The sequence below is a fragment of the Cucumis melo genome, chromosome 8 (assembly GCF_025177605.1).
Source record: "Cucumis melo cultivar AY chromosome 8, USDA_Cmelo_AY_1.0, whole genome shotgun sequence".
NCBI lineage: Eukaryota > Viridiplantae > Streptophyta > Magnoliopsida > Cucurbitales > Cucurbitaceae > Cucumis > Cucumis melo.
The window spans coordinates 113,910-133,632 of NC_066864.1; the positions used below are offsets into that span (position 1 = coordinate 113,910).

Genomic DNA, 19,723 nt, shown 5'->3' on the forward strand with positions numbered 1-19,723 from the left:
TTTGATTAATTGTTATTTTAATATGTTTGAAGGACAAATTTTTATTTTAGAATTTTATATTTGAACTAAAGATTTTAGTTTTTATATTGTTTGGTGAGCAAATAATATTTTAATTTTTTTTGTTAAGTTAAAAGGATATTTATAGAGTTTTTTTAACGGTTAATGATCATTTTTGAATCCTAAATCCCAATGACAGAGATATTTTTGAACCGTTTTTAAAGGATGGGGGCATTTTTTAAATTTTTTTTTAACGTAATGAACTATATTGGGCAATTTCCCAAAACACGAAAAGTTCGGGAGTGAGGGGCCTTTTCGGCATTAAAAGAGTGAGGGTTCTTAAGAAAACCCTAATTCCACCAGAACCCTAAACTTCGGTTCCTTCGCCGAGCAAACCAAGCAACCTGAGACTGTGGGAAGGAGCTCATCGGAGAGGAAAAAAAAAAAAAAAACATGGCGAAATCCATGAGATCCAAGAGAGAGAAGAGGCTGAGGGCCATCAGGAGAGAGATGGTTGACCCTTTTTACGACAAGAAAGAAGCCGCGAAGCTCGCTGCTCAAGAGGCTGCCCTTGCTGCCCCTAAGCTTCCCGTGCGTTCCTCTCCTTTCACCTCCAATGTCTCTACTATGGACGTTGCACTAGCCTCTACTTCTTCCGCCCCTGACGCTGCTATGGGTACCCTCTTTGTTCCTTCTATTACTTGCAGATGTTTCTTTTTCCTTCGCTATGTTCATTTTTTAGGTTTTTGGATTTCATTGTTGTGGTTTTTCATCTCATTATGCGAAAAAAAAAACTTCATTCTTGCCTCCCTTTCCCTCTATTCACTCAAGTCCACGACGAATCTCGTAACCAAAATTATTTCTGTTATCTAAATGAACACTTTGTTGCCCCTTCGTCCGTTCTTATTTCTTTGTATAGCTGAAAGAGGGTTGAGAGGGAGAGAGACGTAGAGAGCCCCGACCTCTTCATGGACCAGTCTTCATTCCTAACCTTAGAACTTGAATTTGAAAAATCGTAATTCCTCATGGTATTAACTATGAACGAATAGGAGTATTTAAGCTTTAAACACAAGGAGCCTCTCAGAAGTTTTGAACTAATCACTAAACCACGAGGTTAACATAATCACTGGACGGGATTTAACAGAAAAGCTAGCAACCGAAATAGCAGAATGAATATACGTATAATTAACCGGATTCAGGTGTCGAAGTGATTTCCTTCAATTTGATTAAAGGGAGAACATAGTGGGGTAATATGCGAGGATTGTGACCCAAATTGTTCTGTTTCCTTTTTAACGAAGATGAAAATGTTGTCTAATTTCGTTTGACTGTCTAAACTTGGTTTTTTTTTTCTCTTTGTTATCCAACTCGTATTTTATGATATAGGGGCAGATGAATAGTCTTTCATTCTTGTATGAGATACATTACTTATTCAGTTTATTTAAGTGCCTGGTTACTTCTTTATCGTAATTACTATTTCCCCCTCAAGATTTTTTTACTGCGAGTTTAAGTTTTGTGACAAATAAATTTAAATGGTGTTAATTGTTTTTTAAAGCTTTCCCTATTAGAAATATCCAAGTTTGTTAATTAAAAGTTTTCTGAGGAAAAGTTACCGTATTTTTCCTATTTCCTATTTAGTGTAACAAGAGATCCTGAATGATTTACAGAAATATTTCCTTTAAAGAACTTAGGTTTGTGTTAGCCTTTTCTCGTTTCCACTATGATCATTTGTTTGTTTTGTTTTTCCCAAAAAATGTAGTGCCATTCCAAGCGTAATGCTATTGTTCTCTTGTGCTTTCCCATGTGTTTGTGTGTGAGATTATGCTTTGGCTTTAAAGTTTTAGAAGAGGGTATGTTCTGTCAGTTTGAATGGTGAGTCCATTTACTTATTGACGAGGTTTTTTTTAGAAGAAATCTGCACAAGGTCTTTTGACTCAAACAATGGCTCTTGCTGAAAACTGACAAATGATAGAACGTGCATACTTGATGAAACTATTAATTTGAACTCCCAAATGGACATCATTCTGGTAAAAGGAATATAAAGAAGTTTGTTTGCATGAGTTTCATCCAAAGTGGAATTATAATATCACCCTACTTCGTTATGTATAAGTTCTATTGTCATTTCTGATAGTGCAGATTTATCTACTTATTGACGTGGTTTTTGTTTGATTTATTTGATAATAGAACTGTTCCAGGCGTTCATTTCTTTGTTTGTCTGTTGCAGATGTGGACATGGATGATTGCAGTAGAAGCAACACGCTGAAGCCTGTAGGTGGAGTTGGCAAGAAATCCAAAAGAAAATTCAAGGTTGGCAAGGCTAAGCGCCGGGGTAAATGCAAGGTCAAGAGGAATCGCCACATTTGATCTCTGATAGATGTTTTTCCCCATGGCCAGTATAGATAGTCTCGTGGAACAGTACTATATTATATTTTTTCAGTTCATTTGTCACACTCGAAATTTTGTAGTAGGCTAAATCTGAAGATATATCTTATTTGACTCTAAAGGTAATTAAGGCCCTGTTCAACTCATTCTCTTTTCGTGGTTCTCCCTTACCCTTAAAGTAGTTGCTGTGTATTTTTTTTGGATCCAAATTCTGAGATACAAGTCCAAGATTGGCTACTGGTATTTTATTTATTGCGAGCATAAAAGCCTGCTGTGAAATTTGAAATATATGGTGGCCGGCAATTCTCATTGAGCATTAAGTATCCTTTCTTCCATTGAACTAGACACCAACTCTGATTATAATTTGTTTATTTCTACATGATCTTGGCATCACGATTAAAACTATGATTTTATAGGATAACAGAACTATTATGTGTTGGGATTTTGCATCCAATAATAAGGAACAGGGTGATTTGGATGTGACATCTTATGTTACGTACAATGACGTTTCATCTTTCTATTTTTCATTTAATGGAAGTCTCAACTTTGGTTTGGAAGTGAAATAGTCAAGTTATCCCTTACTTTACGTCTTGGTCTTTTCCTTTACCGCTCTGAATTGGTCAAATCCTTTTATAACTTGGTTTAGAAGGGGGGAAAATCAAGTGTATTCATTCAAATTAATCTACTGGCAAGAACTGATCAAGAAAAGGAAAATCAAGTTGTGACAGTCACGTGTGACTCGTGAGAGGTTGAAGTTCAAAGTTTAAGCTATGATGAGCCCTTGATGAACAGTAATACACTTATACACTTACTATTTGCAAGAAGAGTTAGGGTGTTCCTTTTTTTTTTTTTTATTATTGATTCAATGGGCCTTTTGACTCTCCTAAATACTCGTACATCTGGAGATGTCGTGTCCATCATACTTGCTTGGCATGTGAAACTTAAGTCATTCACCATCAAAATTCTATTAATTAAACTAATTATAATTTTTTTCTTCGAGTGGCACGTATGTATGTATTGTTATTATTATTGTTACTTTGAGTTCAAACTCCAAAGCTATGATATGGTATACAAACTTTTTGTGTGTGATGGGAAATATGAATATTACATGGAAGGGTAAACTTTATTATTAGTTCTCTATGGCATGATGTCGATTTTTTATTCTACTGACAATTTAGCGTTTTTTTTTTTGTTAAATAATAAAGAAATAGGGCAACCGGTTGCTGCATTAATTATCACGTCACTCTTGCATTTTATTATTATTCTTTCTTGGAGTAGATTGACTCTGTCACTCTTAATCTTTGTAATTACCGCTTTCATTTCCTAACAAGCAATAAACCATAAGAAAATAAAATTATTGGATCAGATTCTTTTGCATAAATTAATTTAACCAACATCGTGAACTCAAAAATTAACAAAAATAATTTAATAAATGTCGTGGTGTAGACTTTTCATCTTAATTATTAATTTGTCAATTTGTTAATTTCTTATTCTAAGTCCGTTTACTTCGTCAAAATATAACAATACTCCTCCAACTTAATTTACGTATTATATTAATGTTGTCAAAAAAGAACAAAATATATTTTATATCGTCTTCAACATGGATCACAAATAATTAAACCCTAACTTCGGGTTGCAATAATTCAATTCTGACCATTGCATTCTAATCTTTTAATTCGTTGACTTTAAGAGGAACATCAACTAATAAAACTGGTAGTAATAGTACTGTTGTTTTTAATTTGAGTACAAAACTTAAAATTTTTCAAAATTTACATAATAAATAAAATTAAAATTCAATTTAATATTATGCTATATTTGAGATAAAGAAAAGTTGTACGGTGCATGCAAATTTAGGCAACTTAAAACTTTACGAATTTTATTTAATAGATCTTTAATTCCACTCATAGCTTTTATTTTTAGAAAATAATTTTTATATCTATCTTCATTAAAAATTTTCATTTAACTCCTTCAAACTTAGGCTTATTTTTATTTGATAATTTCAAGCCACATGGATTGTAAATAAACATTAGAAGTTGTAGAAATATTTTCATAATATAAAATAGAATGATGAGTTTATTTATCAATACAGTAAAATAAAAAAAATATCTTAAACTATTTTTATTAGAACTAAACTCATTTATTTATTTTGTTATATTTAAAAATATTTGCAACACTAGGGGAAAAAAAAAGGAAATAATGACTAAAAAAAGAGTAATATGGAAATGATGGATGAAAGCCCAACTAACTGCTCGATCATATTAAAAAATAGATAAAAAGAACAGAAAGAATGATAACGTTTCGTTAAAGTTTAATTACTTAGAAAAAAAGAAAAAAGAAGAAGAAGAAGAAGAAGGCCACAAATAGAAGCAAACAAAACTAAGTCTTCCTCCTTCTTCTCTTCTATCGTTGATTATTCCCACAATTCTCTCTCACTTCTGAACTGAACCAACGTAACAACAACTCCCCTCCCCTTTCTTCTTCTTCTTCTTCTTCTTCTTCTTCTTCTTCTTCTTGTGTGTTTCTTCATCTTTCAATCCGATCCAATCAAAATCATGCCTCACTTTCTATCCCTCCTCCTTTCTTCTCTTTTAATAATTATTCAACTTCATGTTCATGTCCATGCCCGTTTCGTCGTCGAGAAGAGCAGCGTCTCCGTTCTCTCTCCCACCTCTCTCAAGTCCAAACATGACGCTGCCATCGCCAACTTTGGTATTCCCGACTACGGTGGTTTCATTGTCGGCTCTCTTTTCTATCCTCAAACAGGGGCTTTCGGATGTCTCCCCTTCCAAGGAGACAAGCCTTTCAAGTCCAACACCTCTCGTCCTACTATCCTTCTTCTCGATCGTGGAGGTAATCTTTTTCTTTTTCTTCTTCCCATTCTATAATCTATTTATCATGCTATGTTATGTTATGTTATGCTATGCTACATCAACTTTTCAATTTCTATCATATCTGTTCCCAAAATACCAAATCTACTCATTTTGCTTTACGTCTCTTCTTCACTTCACTATCCCAATGCCTCCTACCTCTTCATCCCTACATCAAACTTTGATTTTCACCATTCACATTATTTATTTATTTATTTTCTTTTTCTCAAGGCTTATTGCTCTGTTTATAATTGGACTTTTTTTTTTTTTCCATTTATAAAATTTTGTGTATCCGACGTATGTTCTGATTGAAGATTTCAATCTCAAAAGCACAATGCATGGTGTGTTCTCACGATTTCAACTTTCTCTTCAATTATCAGATTGCTACTTTGCATTGAAAGTATGGAATGCTCAACAGGCGGGAGCGGCTGTAGTTTTAGTAATGGATAGTATCGACGAGTCTCTAATAACCATGGATTTACCTGAAGACAGCACCGAAGCAGATGCTTACATCGAAAAGATACGAATTCCATCTGCTTTCATAGAGAAATCACTGGGCACAACCCTAAAGCAAGCAGTGAGGAATGCTGAAGATGTTGTGATCAGATTAGATTGGAGAGAGTCAGTTCCCCATCCAGACAGCCGAGTGGAGTACGAATTTTGGACCAACAGCAATGACGAATGTGGCACTCGATGTAATGAGCAAATGGATTTTGTCAAAAGTTTTAAGGGTCATGCTCAAATTCTGGAGAAAGGAGGTTACACTCAGTTCACACCACACTACATCACTTGGTATTGCCCCGAGGCCTTCAGATTTAGCAGCCAATGCAAGTCACAGTGCATTAACCACGGCAGATATTGTGCGCCAGACCCTGAGCAAGATTTTGGAGTTGGCTATGAAGGCAAAGACATTGTCTATGAAAATCTCAGACAGCTTTGTGTGCATCGAGTTTCCAACGAGACCAACCGCTCCTGGGTTTGGTGGGATTTTGTTACAGATTTTCACGTTAGATGCTCCATGAAGGACAAAAGATACACCAAGCAATGTGCTGAGGATGTCATGAAGTCTCTCAGTAAGCAATCTTAATTCAACTCAATCCTCCTCTCAACTTTGTCACGATTATCAATGCAATTATTAAGAACAAATACACCCAAACAACTCCTGATTCTCTCTATTCGCACTGATGCAGACCTTCCAGTTGACAAGATCAACGAATGCATGGGCGACCCTGAAGCTGATCTGGAGAATAAGGTGCTAAAAATCGAGCAAGAAATGCAGGTGATCATCATACTTTTTAGCTTACTTTTCTGAAAACAACCATCGTATTTCGTAATATCAAATCATTCGTGAGTTTCAAAGATTGATAATCGTACTGCTTCAATTTAAATAATTGCTAATATTGTATTCCAACTCCTGATTTCAGATTGGCCATGGGGCTCGGGGAGATGTTACAATCTTACCCACATTAGTTATTAATGAAGTTCAGTATCGAGGTAGTGGCTGACCAGTTATTTTAATATTTATATGATCTATGTGAAGTTTTTAAGTTTTTTCTTCTTCTTCGGAACCATTTGGGGTTGAAGGGAAACTGGACAGAACTGCTGTGCTGAAGGCCATCTGTTCAGGATTTAAGGAAACTGAGGAGCCTCCCATTTGCTTAACTTCAGGTTGTAATATATGCTCAATTTCTTGTGCAAGATTGTGATGGCCACCTTCAGCTTGAGATGTTAATGTTTTTGTCTTTTAAAATTGTTCTGATGTCATTCCTAATCAGATATTCAAACTGATGAATGCCTCGAAAGGAACGGTGGCTGTTGGCAGCTCCTACAACAGAACATAACCGCATGCAAAGTACAAAATTAACTTTTCTGTGCATTTTAGGCTATTTTCCTAACTTTTCTCTGGTTTCTATTTTTGGAAAGTTGAATATCTTTTAACCATTTTATTCTGAGGTTTGCGGATTCATCTTAAATTAATGATTAGTTATTGATTTGATCAGGACACATTTAGAGGACGAGTTTGTGAGTGCCCTGTCGTTAATGGTGTTCAGTATAAAGGAGATGGTTACACTACTTGTGAAGGTAAACCTGTTATGTCTGGTTGTTCCACGTACAAAAGTTCTCTCTACAATTGAATGACACCGATAGAATATTGTGTTAGATCTTAATTGTGTTACTTTTTTCTTATGTTTTATTATTATTATTATTATTTAGGGAACGACAATTTTATTTTGGTAAAGGACTTTTGAGTTTCCTTTTTTAAGATCAAGTTACGTTAGTTACTTCATTTGTTGCTTATTTTAACAGCATATGGACCTGCAAGGTGTACGATTAACAATGGTGGTTGCTGGTCAGAAACTAAAAATGAATTAACTGCCACAGCTTGCTCAGTTCAGTGCTGTTTCTATCATACAATGGTTTATTTTGGCCTTCCCAATTATACGACTATTTACTTACCTTACAATTTCATTTTATGTTCATACACAAACTAGAATTCAGATATAAGTGGTTGCAAGTGTCCATCTGGATTCAGAGGCGATGGCCAAAACTGCGAAGGTTGGCCCTAAAACCACTCACTGTAAAGTTACTTGATGAGTTTTTTTGAAAGTGGTGTTGAGTGAGTGTTATGAAGGTTTATTTTATGAATGACCATGATCATGCAATGAAAAAAGCAGATGTTGATGAATGCAAGGAGCGTCTTGCTTGTCAGTGTGAAGGTTGTAGCTGCAAGAACACTTGGGGTGGGTATCACTGTAAGTGTAGTGGTAACCAAGTATACATGAAGGACCAAGATACTTGTATCGGTAAGTATGACATCATTTCCTAATTTGGAACTATGGAAGCAGGATATAGGAATGAATGACCCTTGAACGTGATCTTTGCTGTTGAGTTGACCATTCAATTCAATTCACACTAATGTAAAATGTTGTTGGCTTCTTCAGAAAAAAGTGGATCGAAAGTTGGATTGTTTCTCGTCTTTCTAGTGCTGGCAGTGGTTGTTGGAGGGGGATTAGCTGGTTACATGTTCTACAAATATAGGCTGCGGGTAAATAATAACACTGACTCACCGCATTGTGCATTACATTTGGTTATAGCATTTAAAGGAATTTAATTTATTGCGTCGTGAGTTAACGGAACTAAACCTTATAATAATGTGTTTGTCAGTCTTACATGGATTCGGAGATTATGTCAATCATGTCGCAGTACATGCCACTGGACAGCCAGAATAAGGTTGAATCCCACAGTGAAACTGAAACGCTAAGGCAAGGGGCAGTGTAACTTGGTAGGACACGAGAAGAAGGGAGAATGAAGTAAATGGTATTCAACAAAGACAAGACAAAGCAAATGCAGAGAGGGGAGGATGGAGCATAGATCAGCATACCGGATAATACTTGATACATACATAAATCGATTGTGAATTGGGCTCTTGTAATATCATAATTTTGGTACTGGTATTGGGTACCTTGGCTTGTCGACTTAATTTACATTTGGAACATTTTTCTTCAGATCATGATTCATGACACTCTTTTTCTTGTACAAATTGATACAGTTGGCCGAGGATGTGATTGTAGATTAATAAAGCCTGCAAATTGAATGCATTTATGTAGTCCAAAAGCTACAAGGAATAAACAAAGGGGGATTTATGAATTTTTATTCAACATGATGAAACATGCATGATCTGGGTTTCATTCGCCGGTGTATATTTGATTTTGTACAACCAAACATAAATTATTAGTTTGCCATACTTGGTATTTTAGGTTATCTTTTTTAGTGTAGGTACTTTTATTTTTTATATAGATTTTAAAATTCGAACATCCAAAATAAAATAAACATAAGTAAGAATTTGTAGGGTAATTTTCATCAAAATTGAAAGTTTAAAACGTAATGCAAGTATGCAACAACCTTGTACCTAAAAAAAAAAAAAAGGAGACCTTGCGTGCTAATGATTTTACTTTCTTTTCTTTAAAAAAAGAAAAAGAAAAAAGAAATTCATATAATATTTGCCGTTGAAGTTAAAAAGGAGGAAGAAGGCGGAGGAGGAGGTGCGAAGTAGGGAATAGCGAGCGATGAATGAAGGAAGCAAGAGAGAGCAAGGAGACTGATGAAGAGCCCAATCCCTACAAACTCCTCCATGATTTTTGGGTTTAGTTCCTTTCCCTCCTCCTCCAAATCCCAATCCCTCTCTTCTCCTTCTTCCACTTCCTGCAAGTCTCCCTTTTCGGACCAGGTATTCTTATTTCTTTATTTTTCCTTTTTCTCTGATTTCCTCCTTCTTTCTCATCTCTTTCCCTTTCTTCATCAATTTTTCAATGCGACCACTCACTCTCACACCCAAATTCCTTTCTTCTCCATTCATGGTGACCCTCCACTTCATTTACGGAACCTTGTTTGACAATTATTATTACCTCCAGACCTGAATTTCATCCTCATTTTCTTCTCCATTTCAATTTTCCTTCCTCATCAATGGATTCCAGTTCCATCATCACCAATTCTTTCCAAGAGCCATGCCTTGGCATGGAGTTTGATTCTCACGAACATGCATATTCATTCTATAGAGACTACGCCAAGACTATGGGCTTTGGAACTTCCAAATTAAGCAGCCGTCGTTCTAGGGCATCCAAGGAATTTATTGATGCAAAGTTTTCATGCATGAGATATGGCAATAAGCAGCAGTCTGATGATGCTATCAACCCACGTCCTTCCCCCAAAATTGGTTGTAAAGCCAGCATGCACGTCAAGAGAAAAAATAATGGCAAATGGTATGTTTATAGTTTTGTGAAAGATCATAACCACGACCTTTTACCTTCTCAAGTTCATCTTTTTAGAAGCCACCGAAATATTGATCCACTCAAAAACGACGTTAGAATACGGAGACGGAAGAATTTAGCTGCCATCTCAAAACTGTTCAGTGCTTATCAGAATGTTGATTGTTTAGAAAGCTTTGTGAGAAACCAACACGATAAGGGTCGCACATTGGTTCTAGAATCAGGGGACGCGCATATTCTGCTTGAACTTTTTATGCACATGCAGCAAGAAAATCCAAAATTCTTTTATGCAGTTGATATGAATGAAGAGCACCAGTTGCGCAATGTGTTCTGGGTTGACGGCAAAGGTATGGAAGATTATGCACACTTTGGAGATGTGGTTTCATTTGACACCACGTATTTCACAAACAAGTATAAGCTTCCATTAGTCCTTTTTATAGGAGTGAACCATCACATTCAACATACGCTACTTGGTTGTGCACTGATTGCAGATGACACAGTTTATACATATCTGTGGTTAATGCAAACTTGGTATATAGCAATGGGAGAACGAGCTCCAAAGGTGATACTCACTGACCAAAATACCTCTATTAAAGCAGTCATTGGGGCAGTTCTTCCTGGAACACGTCACTACTTTTCTCTGTGGTATATTTTGGAAAAGATTCCTAAAGAGCTTGAGTTTTTAAGCATGTGGCACGAGAATTTTATGGAGAAGTTCAAGAAGTATGTTTTTAAGTCGTGGACCAAGGAAGAGTTTGAGAAGAGGTGGCAGAAGTTGCTCGATAGATTTAATCTTAGAGAAGTTGAGTGGATGCAACATTTGTATGATGATCGTGCTTATTGGGTCCCTGCTTTTGCAAGAGATGTTTCTTTTGCTGGCTTATGCACATCTTCACGAATGGAGAGTTTGAACTCTTCTTTTGACAAATATGTTCAGATTGAAACATCCTTGAAGGAGTTTATAGTTCGATACAGAGACATTCTTGAGGAGCGATATGAGGAAGAAGCAAAGGCAAATTTTGATGCTTGGCATGAATCACCGGAGTTGAAGTCTCCATCTCCATTTGAGAAACAAATGTCACTGGTATATACTTACGAAATCTTTAAAAAGTTTCAAATGGAGGTTTTGGGAGCTGCTGCGTGCCATCTGAAGAAAGAAACTGAAGACGAAACTCTTGCGACTTACAATGTCAAAGACTTTGAAGACGGTCAGAATTATGTTGTTGAATGCAGTCACTCAAATTCAGATATATATTGCTCCTGCCGTTCATTTGAATATAAAGGTTTTCTCTGTAGACATGCCATTATTGTCCTCCAAATGTCTGGCGTTTTCAGTATACCATCCAAGTATATATTGCAGCGTTGGACCAACACTGCTATGAGCAGAAATCCAATCAATGAAAAGTTGGATGAAGTGCAATGTAAGGTCCGTCGTTTTAATGATCTTTGTCGAAGAGCTATAATATTGGGAGAAGAAGGGTCTTTGTCTCAGGAGAGTTATGACATTGCACTTTCTGCAATTAATGAAGCTTTGAAACAATGTGCAACTGTGAGTAGGAGCAGTTCTGCAGAAAGTGATGTGAGGTCTGACACCTCAGCAATGCTTGTTTTTGGTATTGAAGATAACCAATGCAACAACAACCTAGCTGTTGATAATGCCCCTGATCTTAAGGTGATTAATGCTAAAAAAATTCCTAACCTGGCAGGGTCGAGCAATGAACCTGCAGTCAATGAAAGCAACAAAAATAGGAAGGTGATCATTGTATTTTTTATATGTTGATACAATTATCTTAGTTTTGATGCATTTCTTGCTGTACACCGGGGATTCATTTCAATTGGTTTTTCATATTCATACCAGGTATCTCAACCATTTGCTACAAATGCTGGATCCCGGGATGATTTCAATCAAATGGTAAGCTGTAATGCTTTCAGGAGTTATTTTCAAAAGCAGGTTTTGATTGCCATCAGAATTTTTCTGAAAATAAAAATCATGTTGAATATTCTGCTTGGAAGGGTTGCAATTTAATATTGTTGAACTGAGATTTTTATGGTCAGGCTTGAAGTGCGCGCAGAAATAACATGAGTGTCAGAACAATGATGGATATTATTTTGATAGCGTGGATTGGAAGTTCTTAAAAGAAACGTGGACTGGAAGTTTGGTTTTCTTTATAAAGTTTGTTTGTTTTTAAAGCATTGAAAGGTCCCTGGACATCTGATAAAAATTGAATGGAGTGGAGAAGATTAGCATGACCTCTGTGCAAGGATGACACACACAAATGGAGAAAATGAAAGTATTGATATTGCCAAATTTGACTTTATTAACTTAGATGAAGTAGAAAAATGATTAGGCTTAGACTGTTGAACAGTGCAAGGAAAATCTGCAAAATCTTGATTTACCCTGTCTCTACTCTGAAGTCTGAATCCGGAAAGTATTTGACAAATCAGCCTGTCTAGGTTGTTTTTGTTCTATTTCTCCATTTATATACCCATTTTCCCTAAGTTTCTTGTATACTGAATAGTTGGTTTTCTCCTTGGTTCGAGGTTGTACTATTTTTGTGATATTGTTGTTATACTCTCGAAACTTGATAATCAGTAGTCTATCAATACGAAGAAAAAGTTCAGCGTTACCTTCTGCTTCCTGGTAGAGAAACGATTTGAAATTTATCGTAGGTACTGAATTAAATAGCTTATTAAACCATTAGATATGGTGCATTGGAAGTGACTCATTTTGGGACTCTTCCCTGTTCTAAAATATTTGGTTTGGAGGTAAAGAAGGTTGATTCAGGAGAATGGATAAATTTGGGGAGAAATATGGTCTGGCACTCCTTTGAGTAACCTTTGGGTTCCTTTTGTACTTTTGTTACTGATTCTCCTCTATATTTGATGCTCATCGGCTAGCGCCCCCCCTTTTTTACTTTTGGAAAATTCTCTTTTTCGATGGCACTGTTTGGTTGGTTTAGACTCGTCTCTTTTTGTGCTTTCATCTATCTTATACTCGAAAAGTTTGATATTGACTGACACGAAAGGAAACAAACTTGAGCCAAATAGTTCTGATTGTTACGTGAGGAAACTCTAGACAGGCATTGCCGGTTGAGAGAACCGAGGAAATAAAAATATTCATCAAAATTTTGGTTTTTTAGATGTATAATTAATTGATTTCCATCTGGAATGATTTCGCTTGATAACCATAGTGCAACGAGTAATATGTTTATGCATTCTACTGACTTCAATTTATTATTATTATTAGAGATTGCGAATGTATGGTATTGACTTACATTTACGTATGATTGATTCTTTCTATTTTTGTGCAGGAGTTGAGTGATATGCGGCCAATCCAATTGAATGGAATATCACCGACGCAATTGCATAACATGGTACCAACACTGCTTCAGTTTCATAGCATGTCTTCTTCCCATTTGCACGAGGATCGTCTTCCTCGATGACCTCTGTAAATATTTACACCTTATAAACTCCCGGAGAATGCTCTCAAAACTGTTTAACCTTCTAGGCTGTAGAGTTTTTGTCATCTATTTCGGCCAATTACAAATTATGTAGCCAATTCCAGAAATGAGCAGTATTTGAGCAATTGCCCTATTCCTGCTGCAATTTTATTCTCTTCCTCATTATAAAGATTCCAACTTAGGTTGTGTTCCCTTCTTTCTATGAAAATTGTTGCAGGTTACTGTTTATAGAAATGAAATCAAGTGTTTATGTTTATCTTTCTTCCGCGTCTATGAACTTCATCAAACCCTATGCTCATGGGAGTTTCATGTGGTTTTATCCCTTATTATACAAATTAATAGTTAATCCTTTGGATGCCTTTTCGCTCATTCTTTTTTCTGAGTTCATTTGTACATTGTCTCTCAACGTTGGTCAAAGGATTAACTATTAATTTGAGGACTTTGAGAGACAGTGTACAAATTTCATGGACAGATTGTTTTTCCGTTAGTCAATAGTGGGTCAAACTAAACCGGGACAATGTATACTTATTTCTCGAATGTGAATGACTAAACTTTCACTAAAAAGTTTTGACCAACTAGAAACAATCTTCATTGAAGAAAAATGTAATTTACATTTTATTAATTTATTTTAATAGTGTCAGGTTGATGTCGCTCTTGGGAAAGAATTAAGATGGTTAGTGATAAAGAAAAAGTTAATTATATATTTTTTCAATTGATAATGGGAAAATGACAAAATGACAAAAAATAGTGTCTAATATTTGGACAATTTCTTGTACTGTACAGTACACGACATTTATTTTAATTGTTTTGCATTAGTGAGGTGTCAATTAAGCATGTATTTTGTTGTAAAATAAATTATACAAAAGTTCGCCGACAACTATACATAAATATTCTTCTTTCTTTCTTCTTTCTTCTTTCTTCTTTCTTCTTTCTTCTTCAATGATTTATTCGGTAAAAGCGCTCTTTTGTGATCTTAAAAAGGTATGGTAGCTTAAAATAAATTTGATATTATTCTGAATTATGTAAAATTGAAAGATAAAATAAGGTGTAAAAGCAAATATGTGTGAATAAACGACATTAAAGGCGATAGGATATTGTGTGGGACTGCTTTGGTAATTACTCCTCATTTATTATATGTTTCCAGTCCAAAAAAAGAAAGCAAAATAATTACTCATTGGTTAGATGCAGATGCTGATGGTGATGCAGCAACTAAACAATTAAATAAATATCCTACTTGGTAGGTTGGATTTGGTTGTATCATTTGTTCGGCAACTTTAGCGTAGGGCGCGGGGGAAGAAGCTAAAGGCGAAAGGGGTTGTGGAATCAGCTCTCAATCATCACTCATCATCGTTTACGTCCTTCTTGTGTTACAATTCTTTGGTAGCTACATTATATATGGCGGCTGTGTCTGCAATTTTCATTTACCCAATCAAATCATGTCGCGGTATTTCAGTTCCCCAAGCACCTCTTACCCCTACTGGTAACTGGCTACTGCCTTTCATTTCCTTTTTCTCCCTTCATATACATTTCCTCATTGTTGTGATTCCCAGGATTTCGATGGGACCGTCAATGGTTGGTTGTCAACTCTAAAGGAAGGGCTTACACTCAGAGAGTCGAGCCTAAGCTTGCTCTCGTCCAGGTCGACCTCCCAAACGAAGCTTTCTTCGATGACTGGAGCCCTTCTCAATCCTCTTTTCTTGGTTGCTATTTACTTTCTATTTCTCTCTTTCTTTCATGATTAACTTTCTTCTAATTTTCATTCTTTCTAGCTAAACCCCTTTTCTCTTTTTGGCAGTCATTAAAGCTCCTGGGATGGATGTCTTAAGGGTTCCCCTTACTCAACCTCAGTATAATGCTGATGGTGTCTCTGTCTGGGAATGGTCTGGCTCTGCACTCGATGAGGGAGATGCTCCATCAAAGTGGTTTTCAGATTATCTTGGAAAACCCAGTCGTTTGGTGCGCTTTAATCCAGGTCTCTATTTCAATATTGTACTAAATACTCCTCTTCTCTTGTGTTAACTGAATGATTCCGCATATCCTATTAAAACAATGGACTCCTTTCCTTTCTTTTACTATATATATACTTGTCCAATTTTCCTCTGTCTTCTGCAGCTTCACAAACAAGGGAAGTAGATCCCAATTATGGTCCTGGACATCAAATCATGTTTTCGGATGAGTTCCCCTACATGTTGATATCTCAGGTATAAAAGCTATTGACGCAGTTGGAACTCTAATTGTCATTACCTTTTTCACCGTGTTTCTAACTCCAACTTCTGTTGCAGGGATCTTTGGATGCTTTGAATAAAGTTCTCAAAGAACCCGTATCAATTAATCGCTTTAGACCTAAGTATGACCCACCTTTTCTTTAATTTATAGAATGGATCTCTTATAATCCTATTTCTTAAGCTGTCTCCTTAAGGATGCAACAAGAATTACCTGATATATGATTAATTTATTGCTTTTAAGCTTTTTTTTTTGTCCTTAAACTAGCATTCTCGTTGATGGCTGCGAACCATTCTCCGAGGATTTGTGGACTGAGATCGAAATAGACAAGTTCATATTTCAGGGTGTTAGGCTATGTGCCCGTTGCAAGGTATTGAATTGCATTGTCTAACTATTATATCCGTTCTGGGACTCTGTTAGTTTTCCATAACAAATTCCTAATGCTTGATAAAAGCAGCGGTAAAAAGAGGGAAAAAAAGAAAGCAACTCTATTTACTCACCCTACATGTACTTAGTTTTGGGGGAATTTATGCTTACCGTGGCCATGCATATCATAATGGACTCATGGATTTAGGCCTCCAATAGTGCTTGCAGAGATGAGAAGGATAATAAAGAACTATCAGATAGGAAGTTACGAGTTTAAGGAAATATAAATTTGCATAAGGGAGGAGTGTGTAGGTCAGAAGGTATGTGTTATCAGTATCATTGAGCTAACTATTATTACAAATTAGAGTTCTTAGCATCTTTTTTTCCTTTTTTACACTGGCAAGGCGTCATGTATTGCTTTCACCTGTTTTCACTTTGCACAAAATCGGCATCTGAAAGAGTTGCTCTTTTGTTCTCAGTTACCTTCAATAAACCAGGAGACTGGAATTGCAGGACCTGAGCCGAATGAAACTCTAAAGAAGATGAGATCAGATACCGTCCTGCGTCCAAACCATAAACAAAAGGGAAAAGTAAGAACTAAATCTGAAACTGGGATACGTGTGTGTATATATTCTTTTTGGGGAAAATATTTTACAATAAAGATCTTTTGACCTTTTTTTTGGTATGATTTGCCAGATTTTCTTTGGCCAGAATTTGGTTTGGAAGAACATAGCAGCTGAAGGGAAGGGGAAAATCATAAAAGTGGGAGATAAAGTCAAGATTCTGGGGAAGGTTGCCTCTGTAGCGGAAGCAGTAGTTTGAATACGTAAGATTACTAATTATTATACAATAAGATTATGATATGGGCTTTTGTTTATATAATATATATTGTAGTAGCCAAATATGAAGCAAGTAAGATGATACAGTTGTTTGCCCTATGTTTCCTGTGTGACATTGAATATGAATATTATATGTATGAATAAAAAGGGGTATGAGTCCCCATAGTGTATTACATCAGTACATCAGACCATATAGGATCGGGATGTTTGTTGCCTTAAAAATTAAAGCTCCCATAGCCAAACAAACATTACCTATTCCTGTCTGTGAAATACTGAAAGCGTCCTTAGTGAAATTCTGATATTTCAACCAGCCGACAGCATTCTTTCTAGAAGGAAGTGTTGTGAGAGTTCAAGCTCCAATACTTTGAAGAGCTTTGATTTCCTCGCTTACAACTTTTTCCCACTTACGACGTTCTTGCAGTGTTTCTTGATTATTATGTGGAATTTGAATATTGTCTGAGTTACAAGAGCTTTATAAGATGAATTCAATTTTCCATATACCGCATATTTTTTAATTGAATGACTTGTATAGCTTTCTAACACTTTTTCGTTGAGCAATTGATGTCATGCATAATCAATCAAGGCCTTTGTAGAAGCGATGTTCTTCTCAGTGGAATTCAAAAGAGATGTGTCTTGTCAAGTGGTTGACATGCAGGGGCTTGCAAGGTAGCCCTTTCCTTATCGAGTAAACAACACGAGTTCGACTTCGTGAGACTAAGGGTTCAAAAACAAAATTCTGATCAACAAAAAGTACAAGATCTTATGTGTTTGGAATAAAATTAGTCAAGTAGTATTTCAAGTTATCTCAAAGTAAGCATAACTTAATGATAAATGATAATTGAATTTTTTAATCAAACCTTGAGATGATAACCATTTTCAACTCTTCTATCATTTTTATTTCATAAATGTAATTTTGTAATTGTAACCTAGGTCAAAAAACATTTATAAAAAAGTGGAGACCTTTTCTCTCTCTCTCTTTTTTTTTTTTTCTCTTTCAGACAAAAATTTGCATTATAAACTTACTTTTAACTTAAATTAATATTCTTCATATTTGGGAGTAAATTTTAGAAAAGAGAAAAAAGAAAAGAAAGAATAGCAAAAACATCATAATCGTATTTTGTAGCATTCACCGTTTAGCTTTGCATGTGGGATTAATATATATAGGTCTTGTTAAATTAAGACAAAAGGGACTTGACTTGACACACCATGAGCTCAAGTTTTGGCCGATCAGTTCGAATTTCAAAAAGAAAATTCTAAAGGAAGGAAATATTCGAGAAAGAGAGGCAGAAAAGTAGGAATTAAGGGTATGTTATAATTTGTAAAATAGATACGAAAAAGCATATGTTCTATTTGTAGTCGCAAGTCAGGAATTTCGGTCTTGAAATCTTTCTTATGAATTTTAATGTTTTTACGCATTGCCAACTTGACTTGACAGTGACATCATAAATATATATGAAGTCCTTTATTAATGATTGATTCCAAAATTATCGCCTTTTGTATTGTAATATAGTTTTTTGTTTTTTTTTTTTAAAACAAATGCAATTACCTTTTTGCCAAAACCATTGACACAGAATTTGATTCCCTCAGATTTTTCAATATTTAATTTGGGCCGCTACCATGGGATAGTTGCAAATGTAGCAATTATATTTAAAATAATTAAGTATATAGCAACATTTTAAAAAAATTGCAAATATAGCAAAATTTGTCAAAATCTATCAATGATAGGAGTCTATCATCGATAGACTATGTAACAAATGTTGGTTTATCACTGATAAACCATAGGAGTCTATCAACGATAGAAGTCTATCATTGATAGATTTTGCTATATTTGCAATTTTTTTAAAATGTTGCTACATAATTAATAATTATTCTAACAATTTCTATCCACTATAATTACCCAAAGTTTCTACTTTATGTTTCATCCTTCAAGAATTCTGTGGTCTTTTCCATTTTTTCCTTTGCTTCTAAACCTTATTCCTTTCGCTTCGATTTATGCCACACAGTACACAACACACCACTTTTTTGTTTTGTTTTTTTTATTCTATATTGGTCGGCAATAACTCTATTGTTTTAGAATGATCACCAATTGAGTGTCAATATAACCATAGATTAACAAGTTAACATATTGTATTCTTGGCTAAAAGGTTTGATTTTGTTGAACTAAAAAAAATCTAAAATCTAAAATTATATATATCATTTAACAAAAAAATACTATAAATATGTTCTTATTTCTATTTAGAAAACAAACGTATGGTAGCACGATGTGATTATATGCTCAACTGATAACATGTTCCAAAAAAGAAAAACGCTCGACATTTTATTCACAATCAGAGGTAGCAAATTTCTACCCTTCACAGTTCAATTAACGATTTTCCTTTTTCTACTCTTCACAGTTCAATTAACGATTTTCTTTTCAAAACACAAAATGTTAAAATTCTGACGTTTTCTTATATATTATAACAGGAAATATTTGGTAGATCCATACTATCCACCTCCTAAAAAGTACAGATGCATTAATTATTGGGCTAAACTCACACTAAGAAGGTAACATTAGATGCATAGGGTGAGATATTTTTATTAAAAAAAAAAAGTTAAGCAGAAAGGATATTTTCAAGAAATTCAAAATTTTTAATATTAAATTGATAACCATCTTGTCGAAAATGTATACATCGTCGGAAATGAAAGTGGTATTCTGTGTGAACATGAAGATAGGAATAAATAAAAGTTTGAGATATGGGGTTGCTTGATGCGTTTATCTTAGGTTGTAAATAAAGAGATTTAGTTGAAACTTTAATACTTGTCTGATTATATTCCTTTTGAAACAC

At 35.1% G+C, this 19,723-nt stretch overlaps 4 protein-coding genes and 1 non-coding gene across 10 annotated transcripts; all 5 read left to right on the top strand.

The window, feature by feature from the left end:
• Positions 1-266: 266 nt before the first annotated feature.
• LOC103484241 (uncharacterized) lies at positions 267-2,522 on the top strand. The gene is made up of 2 exons (XM_008441208.3): positions 267-673; positions 2,219-2,522. Exons 1-2 carry the CDS (start codon positions 451-453, stop codon positions 2,356-2,358), a joined length of 363 nt encoding a protein of 120 aa, XP_008439430.1. The 5' UTR covers positions 267-450; the 3' UTR covers positions 2,359-2,522.
• A 2,187-nt stretch (positions 2,523-4,709) lies between these two features.
• On the top strand, positions 4,710-8,842 carry LOC103484242 (vacuolar-sorting receptor 6-like). The gene is made up of 12 exons (XM_008441209.3): positions 4,710-5,226; positions 5,624-6,316; positions 6,434-6,522; positions 6,668-6,737; positions 6,828-6,911; positions 7,019-7,095; positions 7,244-7,325; positions 7,551-7,633; positions 7,736-7,799; positions 7,919-8,047; positions 8,186-8,289; positions 8,409-8,842. Exons 1-12 carry the CDS (start codon positions 4,929-4,931, stop codon positions 8,520-8,522), a joined length of 1,887 nt encoding a protein of 628 aa, XP_008439431.1. The 5' UTR covers positions 4,710-4,928; the 3' UTR covers positions 8,523-8,842.
• Positions 8,843-9,208: 366 nt separating this feature from the next.
• On the top strand, positions 9,209-13,726 carry LOC103484243 (protein FAR1-RELATED SEQUENCE 4). 4 transcript variants are annotated; one of them, XR_001762040.2, is made up of 4 exons: positions 9,209-11,762; positions 11,868-11,921; positions 12,065-12,300; positions 13,321-13,453. XR_001762040.2 is itself a non-coding variant. In XM_051088481.1 (4 exons), exons 2-4 carry the CDS (start codon positions 9,708-9,710, stop codon positions 13,450-13,452), a joined length of 2,241 nt encoding a protein of 746 aa, XP_050944438.1. In that variant the 5' UTR covers positions 9,213-9,471; positions 9,656-9,707; the 3' UTR covers positions 13,453-13,726. The 4 variants fall into 4 exon arrangements, 3 of the variants coding, with proteins under 3 accessions (XP_050944439.1, XP_050944438.1, XP_016899329.1); XM_051088481.1 differs by lacking the exon at positions 12,065-12,300 and having other exon boundaries at positions 9,213-9,471; positions 9,656-11,762; positions 13,321-13,726; XM_017043840.2 differs by lacking the exon at positions 12,065-12,300 and having other exon boundaries at positions 9,213-9,471; positions 9,800-11,762; positions 13,321-13,726.
• On the top strand, positions 12,210-12,308 carry LOC127150782 (U6 spliceosomal RNA). Its single transcript, XR_007823363.1, has one exon. It is a non-coding gene; the product is annotated as a U6 spliceosomal RNA (small nuclear RNA).
• Positions 13,727-14,358: 632 nt separating the features above from the next.
• LOC103484244 (uncharacterized) lies at positions 14,359-17,079 on the top strand. Of its 3 annotated transcripts, none has more exons than XM_051088483.1 (9): positions 14,359-14,451; positions 14,659-14,950; positions 15,021-15,170; positions 15,266-15,442; positions 15,583-15,671; positions 15,753-15,817; positions 15,961-16,063; positions 16,539-16,649; positions 16,756-17,079. In XM_051088483.1, exons 2-9 carry the CDS (start codon positions 14,866-14,868, stop codon positions 16,879-16,881), a joined length of 906 nt encoding a protein of 301 aa, XP_050944440.1. In that variant the 5' UTR covers positions 14,359-14,451; positions 14,659-14,865; the 3' UTR covers positions 16,882-17,079. The 3 variants fall into 3 exon arrangements, with proteins under 3 accessions (XP_050944440.1, XP_050944441.1, XP_008439439.1); XM_051088484.1 differs by having other exon boundaries at positions 14,380-14,451; positions 14,653-14,950; XM_008441217.3 differs by lacking the exon at positions 14,359-14,451 and having other exon boundaries at positions 14,549-14,950.
• Positions 17,080-19,723: the final 2,644 nt, after the last annotated feature.